Source organism: Fonticula alba (assembly GCF_000388065.1).
Source record: "Fonticula alba strain ATCC 38817 unplaced genomic scaffold supercont2.6, whole genome shotgun sequence".
Taxonomy (NCBI): Eukaryota; order Rotosphaerida; family Fonticulaceae; genus Fonticula; species Fonticula alba.
Window position 1 is genome coordinate 2,326,018 of NW_009242976.1, and position 9,602 is coordinate 2,335,619.

General features: G+C 69.1%; 3 protein-coding genes across 4 annotated transcripts in view; 1 reads left to right on the top strand and 2 right to left on the bottom strand.

The window, feature by feature from the left end:
• The window catches only part of H696_04163, a gene marked incomplete at its 3' end in the record, with an annotated part of 2,781 nt that extends 96 nt beyond the window's left edge, over positions 1–2,685 (bottom strand). The window contains exons 1-7 of one of the 2 annotated variants that reach the window (XM_009498043.1): positions 2,479–2,685; positions 1,979–2,072; positions 1,864–1,883; positions 1,681–1,778; positions 1,212–1,535; positions 800–1,083; positions 1–628 (exon numbers count right to left, since the gene is read on the bottom strand). In XM_009498043.1, coding sequence (XP_009496318.1) covers positions 1–628; positions 800–1,083; positions 1,212–1,535; positions 1,681–1,778; positions 1,864–1,883; positions 1,979–2,072; positions 2,479–2,578 — 1,548 coding nt within the window. In that variant the 5' untranslated portion in view covers positions 2,579–2,685. Of the gene's footprint in view, positions 629–799; positions 1,084–1,211; positions 1,536–1,680; positions 1,779–1,863; positions 2,073–2,478 lie in introns of both variants that reach the window. The other variant, XM_009498044.1, reaches the window with a different exon arrangement.
• Positions 2,686–3,322: 637 nt separating this feature from the next.
• H696_04164 (hypothetical protein) lies at positions 3,323–5,557 on the top strand (the record flags this gene model as incomplete). The annotated part of the gene is made up of 1 exon (XM_009498045.1): positions 3,323–5,557. One exon carries the CDS (start codon positions 3,323–3,325, stop codon positions 5,555–5,557), a length of 2,235 nt encoding a protein of 744 aa, XP_009496320.1.
• Positions 5,558–6,776: 1,219 nt separating this feature from the next.
• On the bottom strand, positions 6,777–9,602 carry H696_04165 (hypothetical protein; the record flags this gene model as incomplete). Its single annotated transcript, XM_009498046.1, has 3 exons — positions 9,099–9,602; positions 8,661–8,901; positions 6,777–8,465 (listed from the first exon to the last, which is right to left on the bottom strand). The coding sequence occupies exons 1-3, from the start codon at positions 9,575–9,577 to the stop codon at positions 6,777–6,779; spliced, it is 2,409 nt and encodes an 802-aa protein (XP_009496321.1). The 5' UTR covers positions 9,578–9,602.

Sequence of the window (9,602 nt, forward strand, 5' to 3'; positions counted from 1 at the left end):
GCGCCTGCCGCCCCGCGCATTCCGACCATCATCCGAATCGGAGTCCGAGTCCAGCACATCGCCAAGGATGGAAACACGGGGCTTCTGGCCGGACGCCAGGGATTCCTCCAGCGACAGGAGCTCCGCCTGCATGCCGGACAGGCTGGACAGCCCAGCAGACTTGGGGCCGGGCTTGCCCCTCGATCCGGCCATGAGGCTGGGGTGGCCCTCGTTCTCCGACCCATCCTCATCCTCATCCTCGGACTCGGACTCGGACTCGGACTCGGACTCGGACTCAGACTCGGACTCGGACTCGGACTCGGACTCGGATTCTGACGCCGACCCAGGCTCCAACTCGGACTCTGACCCGGGCTCTGACTCATCATCATCATCATCATCATCCTCCTCGGAAGCGCTTTCGCCCTGGGGAACACCCTCGGGCTGGGATTCAGACTCGGAATCATCCTCGAACTCGTCCTCCGAGGAGGCAGCCGACATGGCGTCCTCATCCGAGGTGACATACTCGACGTCCTCATCGCTGTTGGCCTGGTCGTTGGACGCAAAGTACATGGCATCCTCCATGGCCATCTCCTCCTGTAGCTGCTTCATGTTTTGCAGGTGCTTGCGCGACCGGTTGTGGTTCTTCAGCCTGGTCGCCGAGGAGCGTGAAAGGGGGGCGTGCGTGGGAAAAGGAGCCATCAGTAAACCGACCGCATGCAGGCACATTGCGGGCCGCGGGAGAGGGGAAGGACTATCATCCACATTGCCGAGGGGGAGAGGGGGGGCGGGGGCGGGGCAGAGAGAGGACGACGGCACGCACTGCATCTCCGAGCGGAAGGTCTTGTTGCAGGCCGGGCAGAAGAGCACATCGTCAAAGTCATCCCCATCCGACAGGTCCTCCGGGTCCAGGTGATCCCGGTACGCCGGGTCCAGCAGCCAGGAGGGCGGCTTGGAAAAGCGCTCGGCCGCGCTGGCCGCACGCTCCTCCTGCTCCTGCTTCTTGCGCTGGTTGTACTCCTCCCGGCGGCGGGCCTCCTCCGCCTGGCGGACCTGGTCGAAGGCAATCAGACGCCGGTCGCGCTTGGCCACATGTGCCACGAGGTTCTGCGCCGGCCACCGTCGGCCGCCAGGCCACACAAACACATCCCACGTGTCAGTCGATGCACAGCCAGGGGGGAGGGGGGCGGAGAAGACAAGGGGGGCACAAAGGGGGGCGGCCCTGATGCGCGTACCCGGACCGTGGTGCTGTATTCGCGCTTCTTGGCGTCGCGCAGTCGGCGGTTCTCCTTCTCATAATACCGCCGGGTGTACCGGTTCGGCATGTCCTGGAAGCTGTCCACCCCGATGCCCAGATGCGTGAAGGACTTGTAGGTGGAGAAGTTCATCCACGCCGCGTAGAAGGCCCGCACGTCGGCCTCGGCCGCGCCGCTGTCCCCGAAGGGCGGCAGGTCCAGGGTGAAGCTGGCGCTCCGGTTGGACATCTTCACCCAGGAGAAGGCGTCCTCCTCCTGCAGGCGCAGCTCCTCAAAGAGGTCTCCGTAAACGACGTAGAAGCTCTGGTGCCTCCGCCAGGGCCGACACCGGGGAGGGGAAGGGGGGAGGGGGGGGCGGTGGCGAGCCCATGCGAGGGTCAGCGCCGGCGGCGGCGGCGGAGGGAGAAAAGGCAGCAAGCAGCCCCCGGGGGCAAGGGGACACACGCACAAAGTCGTCGGAATCCGAGAACCCACGGAAGACCGTCGGCTGGAAGTACTGCTCGAGGTCGATCTCCTCGGCCTCGTCGTCGTCGCCCATGAGGATGGCTACGATGTGTCAGAGGGGGGATGCGGCGCCGGAAACCGGGGGCAAAGGAAGGGGGGAGGGAGGCGGGCAGCGCGACCGACGCACCTTCGCGGTTCTTGTCATACCTGCGCCGGTGTCCGGGGGGAGGAGGGGGGCGGGAGACGATGGCGGTCAGTTGGCGTCAGGGGCCCATACGACCTGGGGCCCGGCCAGCACGCACCAGGCCCGCTCATTCGGGTCGCTCAGCACGTCGTAGGCCTTCTTCACCTGGAGGAAGTGCTTCTGCGCGGTTTCCGGATCGTCCAGGTTCTTGTCTGCGGGCAGGTGTCAGTGACGTGGAGAAGGGCAGGCACGTGTGCGTGTGTGTGTGTGTGTATGTGGCCGCATCGAAGCTCGCGCGTCTCGGGCGAGCATGTGCCACGCCCTCGGCAGGACAGCCGCCACGAGGCCGAGGCGGTACGCGGCTGCCGCGTCGCGGGAGGGTGCGCCGACGAGACAAAGATGCATGTGTCGGCTGATGCGGCATGCGCGGGGGGAGGGGGGGCGCATGCGTTCATGCATGCAGGCCGCGCGCGCGCACACACGGGACAGCGCAGACAGCGAAGACGCATGGACCCCACCCGCCGCAGCACCCTGGCAGGGGGGGGAAGCGGGGGGCGACATTCCGGCGGCCGAGACAAGGCGCCCGTCGACGCCAGACACAAGCAGGCCAGGACGCACCAGGATGGTACTTGACCGCAAGGCGAAGATACGCGCGGCGGAGTTGCTTTTCATCCGCGTCAATCTCCACCTCCAGGAGGGTGTAGTAGCAAGTTCTCATGGCTGAGCGGCGCTGTGAGATGGGCGGGCAGGCAGGCAGGGCGACACGTGCAAGGACGTGGGGGGAGGGAGGGAGAGAGAAAGAAGGAGAGAGAGAGAGGGGGGGGGGAAGGGGGGATATGCCGTGAGCCCCTCTGGCCGGGGGGGGGGGGCTCGCACGTCGCGCCTTCTTCTCTCCTGTCCTAACCCGCCGGCGCCACGCCGCCGATCATCCGCCTCGGCTCGCCCGCCGGGGCGCAGCAGACACGCAAGCCGAGGCGCGAGATCGCCGCGTCACCCAGATCGCGCGGGGCGTCTGCCGAGGGAGTGCCAACGATCCCGGCTTGCGCAATCACGCGCCTTCGTGGAAATGTCATTCTAGAGGATGAGCTCCCGACGCTCCGGCCAGCTGCCGCGCCGGCGTGTGGCAAACAGCACACCCCAGTCTCGGGAGCCGGGGACGCCCCGAGGAGGGAGGGGGGGGCTCGGGCAGCTGGGGGACGGACATTTCGTGAACCACTGCCCAACGCCAGCCGGGCCCGGGCCCCAACAGATCTCCCCTCCCCCTCCTCCTGATCCGCTCCCCCCTTGCCCCCCCCGTCCGCCCTTCCCCCTCGCCCTCCCCTCGGCCTCTGGCCCCCGGCCCCTTCTAGCTCCCTTCTTTTGGGCATCATCTCGCTGCCCCTCCCCCCCCCCCTGCACGCCTCTTGCCCCGGGGACATTGGCCCTGCACATACCCACGGTCGCGTGCGTGCACTGCTCGCCGATGCTCTCGCTCGCGCATAGGGTTCCCATTGGCAACATCCAAGGGCGCGAGGGCCTGTCCCTGGCGACAGCCTCGCGGTCTCTGCCCAGCGTGCAGCGCTCTCGGATTTCCCTGTGGCCCAATTCCGTGGATGGCCGGCAGCCGGGGCCCTCGGGCCACGGGCGCACCCGCGTGCCGGCCGGTGCCGTGATCGCCTCGAGCGCCGGGTCGCGGGCGCCGCTGCCGGCCATGGCCGGATCGCTGGCGGCCCTGCCGCACCGGCGGATGGCCTCGCAACCGGGGTTCATCGCGGCGCCGCGGGCCCTGACCCGGGTGCTGGCCTCGCCGGTGCTGCTCTCGACCAACTTCCTGCTGGGGATCTCCCTGCGCAATCGGGTTCTCTCCTCCATGGACCGGGACATTGCCTGGGTGTCGCAAATGCGCGACCCGATGTCGGTCATCAGCCATGCGGCACGGGTGCCGGGCTTCATCGAGCCCGGGGTCCGGGCCGCGGCCCGGACGCGCTCCGGCGATCATCTGGCGGTCCTGGCGCCGGGGGATGTGGCCGCGGCGGCCCTTGCCCAGAGTGGCCTGCCGCCGCGCCAGCGCCGGTGGGCCCTTGCGCAGCATGCCCGGGCGGCGGTCCGGCCGGTGGGCCGGTCGCGCCTGTACCGGGCCTCGGACAAGCTGCATGCCGTATCCACGACGGCCATTGTGGCGGGTCAGTCGTTCGGGCGGCCGAGCAGCATGTGGCGCTTCCTTTCGTCCCAGGCGGTGGCCCTGCCGGGGGCCGATGCCGCGAGCACGGTGCTGTCCAGCCGGGAGGCCCTGCTGTCGGCGCTGGACACGGTGGCCATCCTCCCCCGGAGGCCCATCAGCCCTGATGCCCTGGCGGCCTTGCGCCGGCTGGAATTCGACGGGGCCCGGGGCCAGGCGGCGCGCTTCACCGCCATCGGCATCCTGGCGGCCGATGTCCTGGCCAATGCCAAGGACCAATTGGGCGCCAATCCGATGGACAGCTACCGCCCGGAGGAGGCTCCCTTCCCCGGGCTGAATGACAGCACCCCGCGTACTCGGACCCGGGTGCGGCTCTTGCAGCTGGCGCACTTTAGCACGGCCCTGCAGCAGGACCCCACCACCCGGCACTTGGCCCTGTCCATGACCGACATGGCCATCCTGCTGGACAGGGCGCGCACCACCGTGCAAGAGTCCCTCGGGCGCAATATGCCGGACTTCCGGTCGCCCATGAGCCAGCAGCACCCCTGGCGGCAGGAGGCCCTGGAACTGGCCCGGCAGGGGGTCCCCCTGGCCGAGGTGAGCCGGCGCTTGAATCGGCCCGTGGAGACACTGCGGCGGGCCCTGTCGCACTTGGCGCCGGAATACCTGGTGGAAATGGAGACGGCCCAGGCCGCCCGGAGGGCGGAAAGCCGCGCGGAGGTCATCGCCCTGGCCACCGGGCCGTCGAGCCACACGCACAGCATCAGCAGCATCGCCCGGCAGACGGGGATTTCGATGTACCACGTCCGGTCCATTTTGCAGGCCGAGTGCCCGGAGTTCGTGATGCTGCGGTCGGTGTCGTCGGAGCAGCGGGCCCAAATCCGCGCCCTGCTGCTGGCCAGCCCCCAGGAGTATGCCATCACCAAGTCCAAGACGCTGGCCGGCCTGGTCAGTGACACCGGCATTCCGGAGCGCATTTTGCTGGTGGCCCTGCGCCAGGCGGCCCTGGACCAGACATGCCCGCTGGCCTCGCGGGCGCGGGAACTCCTGGCCACGGTGTCGCCGGTGTCGGCCGCCGAACTGCCCCCCGTGGCCCCGGCTGTCGATGGCGCTCCGCCCGGCCAGGGGCCCGTGGCGGCTGGGGCGGACACCTCCCTGCTCAAGGCCCCGGCTGCGCCCGGCGGCCGGAAGGCCGCCTCGCCGCAGCTGATCGCCGAAATCGTGCACCTGGCCCGGCAAACCACGGTGACCGTGGTCCACACCCCGACCGCCGAGTACCACCTGACGCGGCGTGCCACCATGGAGGAGATCGCCAACCAGCTGGGCTGCTCCTTCACCGTGGTCCGGCAGACCATCAACCGTCTGGTGCCGGAGTTCGCGAAGTCCGGCGCGCGCTGTCCCTCGCTGGAGGCCTACGTCCTGGACTTGGCCCTTCAGACTTCGCCGAAGCTGTCGCTGTCGGAAATCAGCCGCCGCGCGGGGTTCAGCCGCTCGGCCATCAACGCCATCCTGGCTCGCGTCCTGCCGGCAGCCGACTAGCGGTGCTGTGTGTGTGTGCCTCTTGTCTCTCTCTCTCTCTCTCTTTTCCTCTTCGCGTGTGGCGTGTCTGCCGTGTTTGGCACGCGCGTGCCCGGGCCTGGTCTCCTCCTCTCCCCACGGGCGCCACATGTCCCTGCACGACGCTCTTCCGATCTGCCGCTCGGCCATCAACGCCATCCTGGCTCGCGTCCTGCCGGCAGCCGACTAGCGGTGCTGTGTGTGTGTGCCTCTTGTCTCTCTCTCTCTCTCTCTTTTCCTCTTCGCGTGTGGCGTGTCTGCCGTGTTTGGCACGCGCGTGCCCGGGCCTGGTCTCCTCCTCTCCCCACGGGCGCCACATGTCCCTGTCCTTGAATTCAAAAACATTCCCCGATGACTGTGTTGTCTCTGCTTGCAGGGCCGCACTTTCGTGTGTCTTTTGTGTATTTCTTTCCCTGGTCCCTCTTTTGTGTGTCGGTTTTCTTCCATGTCTTTTTCCATCTTATACGATATTACAAGGTGACTGGAGTTCGCTTGCAGGGCCGCACTTTCGTGTGTCTTTTGTGTATTTCTTTCCCTGGTCCCTCTTTTGTGTGTCGGTTTTCTTCCATGTCTTTTTCCATCTTCCGAGCCTTCTGTGCATTTTCCCTCTTCTGCCCCCTCCCCGCCTGTCGCCCGCCCTTTGCATCGCCTTGCGCCTTCCCCTGCGGCCCTCCTGCCTCCCCCGGCTCCTGTGCCCTCCCCGTGGCCTGTGTTCCTTTCATTGTCGCCCCACACACGTGTCCTTGCCATCTCCCATGCTCGGGACTCCCATGTGCACCTTTGCCCTCGCTGCTCCTTGTGCGTGCCGTTTGGGGTGACCTTGTTGTGCCTGCCCGGGATGCCCCCCCGGATGCCCGACCGCGCGAGTGACAACACGGATTTTATTTTTGCCCAAAGTGCATGAGAGGCCCCGCGCCCGGGTCTCTGGTACTTTTCCTGCCCGCCCTCCCTGCACATGCGCCACAGACATGTACATGCGCAGAGTCACGCGCAATCCACCATATGTACCTGCTCTCGTTTTCGCCCCGGTTCGCACAACAATATGCAAGAGAGAGAGAGAGAGAGAGAGCGAGGAAGAGAGAAAGACAGAGACACGGGGCGCGTCGCGCCACACGGGCGGAGAGAGCAGAGAGAAGGGGAAGGCGCGAGAGAAAGAGAGAAAGAGAGACCGGGAGAGGGAGGGGGAGGCCCCGCGCGCATGTCACGCCCACAGGCAGGCACTGACCCCGGCCACGAAGGCCGCGCCGGACCAGTAGCCCACCGCGCGAAGCAGGTCCGCCGGGAGCCCCGGGTGCGCCGGGCCGATGAAGGTCAGCTTCAGCAGCGCCGTCAGGCCGAAGCGCATGCTGGCCAGGCACAGGAACCCCAGGAAGATCCAGGCCACCAGCGGCAGGACCGACCCGGGCACCGGCTTCAGGGGGTACACACGGGAGACGCCGGCCCGGTCGCACGCCAGCGTGCCGTCGGCCGGGCGACTGTCCATGGCGGCCAGGAGCGAGTCCTCGTAGCGACAGTAGCAGGCACTTTTGGCCGCCGGGGCGGGCGCCGCCGCCGCCGCCGGCCGCGGGGAGGCCGGGCTCAGGGGGACGGCATCGGCCGCCGGGAAGAAGGCCCCGAAGGAAGACAGCCGGCTCAGCAGCAGGGCCTTCCGCCGGAAGATGGTCTCCAGCCAGAATTCCAGCCGCGGGGCCGGGGCGTCGATGGCCCCGGCCTCGGTCAAATCCGAGTACCGGGCCCGGGCGGCGGCCGTGGTCAGATCCGGCACCGGGCCGAAGGGGACCCGCGCGGCCGAGTGCACACGCAGGTCCATGTGAATGCGCCGGCGCATGGGGCCCGGCTGGGGGTCCACCACGAGGTTGGTGAAGCTGGGGGGCTCGTCCTGGACGGCCGGCCCGCCGGCCGCCAGGCGCCGCAGGGCCGCCTGGCCGTTGCGATTGCCCCGGGCATCCGGCCGGGCCCCGGTGGCGGCCGACTCGTCGGCGAAGAAGCGCAGCATGCGCCGGTCGCGCATGCTGGCCGGCGCCCAGCCATGGAACACCTCCTCATCCATGCACTGGTATCCGAGGGTCACGTCGATGACCGTGGGGCAGGCGCTGCCCGGGCCGGCCAGGCTGCGCAGGACGGCCGCCGCGCCGCGCACCCGCGGGTACAGGACCTGCTCCATGCGGTGGGCCTGGAGGAAGGCCTGCCGCGAGGGGAGGCTGGCCGGGGCGAAGTGGCACCGGTCGCAGGTGGCCCGGTAGCAGGCGGCCAGCTGGGCCAGGGCGGCGGCGGTGTCGGTGTCGGTGTCGGTGTTGGTGTCGGCGGCGGCGGCGGCGGCGGCAAGGGTCGGGGGGGTGACGGCCGGCTGCTCCGGCTTCAGGGGGGGGGAGGGCTTTTTGAGCAGGTCCACCGCCAGCAGCGCATGATCATGGTGCCGGTGGTGGTGGGAGAGGAGGGACTGCTCGTCGGCGGTTTCCTCGCCGCTGGAGGCGGACTCCGAGTCCGACGACGAGGAGCAGCACGAGTCCAGGGAGCTGACCGAGTGCGTGTCGGTGGGCGTGTCGGTGGGCGTGTCGGTGGGCGAGTCGGTGGGCGTGTCGGTGGGCGAGCCGGCGGCGGCGTTGGGGGGCAGCCCGACCGGGGCGTGGCCCGGGGCCGGCTGGCTGTCCGGCTGGCTGTCCGGCAGTCCGAGCGCCTCGGCCAGCTCCAGGTACCGCTTCTCGGAGAAGGCGTCCGACCGGCTGCGCGTGCCGGGGGAGGGGATTGTCCCCTCGGGGAAGAGGATGACCGTCATGGGGGCGTCGTCCACCTGGGACAGGTGCCGCAGGTAGCGCAGCTGCCGGACCAGCGGCAGCCGGTCCTCGAGCCAGTTGCGCTTGAGGAAGATGAAGCGGAAGATTTGCATTCCCTGGGGATGGTTGGGCATTTCCCACGCGTGCGTCCATGGATGGCATTTGGCAGTGGGTGCTCCTTTGTTAGCGCCGGTCGGCGAAGGGGAGCGGGCGGCATGTGTGCGGCATGTGTGCGGCATGTGTGCGGCTGTGAGGGGGGAGATGAGGGAGGGGGGGGGGGTCCTGCGCGCGCGCGCGCTTCCCGCACGCACCCAGCCGAACACCGGGATGTGCTGCAGGGAGGCCTTCAGCAGGATGACAAAGGCGCCGGCCATGGGGGCCGGCCGGCCGGACAGGGCATCGCGCCATGTCCGTCGGATGCCGGCGGCGGCGGCCCGCTGGCGGGCCTCAATCTGGAGCTCGTGGTTCCGGTGGTGGGCCAGGGTCCAGAGGAACCACCAGTCGGCGGTGGTCTGGTGGTTGGCCAGGAGGACGGAGTTGTCGCGGAAGAGGCTACACGCGAATGCGTGTGCATTGGACGGTGGTGGTGGTAATGATAGCGAGGTCAGTCCCTGCGTGCGTGTGTGCGTGCGTGTGTGCGTGTGATGGATGCATCCCGCGCGCCATGTGCACCGCGTGCAGGGCCGGGGTGGCGGGAAGAGGAAGGAGAGCGGCGGGGAGGCAGGTCGGCCGCCGGGCAGACGACGCACCGGTCGAGGTCCCCGGTAACCACCAGCTCCCCGGGGCCGAGGCAGTAATGCAGCAACGTCAGCAGCGTGGCCCAGTGGCACTGGAGCAGAGCCATGTACCGGCGGACGGCGCGCGTGCGGCCAAGCATGCCGGTGGCGCGGGCCGCGCCGGCGGCCGGCTTGCCATCGGCGTCCAGCTCGGCCGGGTGCTCGGTGAGCGAGCCATCCGGCCAGCCCAGGGGCGCGGTCCAGAGGCCAAGATACCCGACCAGCTGGAACCACGGCTGCAGCACCAGGATCCCGGCGCACATGGGGGTGCTGCAGAGGACCAGCACCAGCAGGAAGACCGCGCGCATGGCCATCCGACGGAGGGCCAGCAGGCGTGCGTGCATGCCGCCCCCGGCCGGCCGGCTTGGTGCCGGGGGGCGGCCAGGTGCAACCGACGTGTCGACGCGCAGAGGCGCCGGGGCGCCAGGTCGCCGGGCTCCGGGCGACGGCATACTGCGAGAGGGGGGGCGTGGGGGG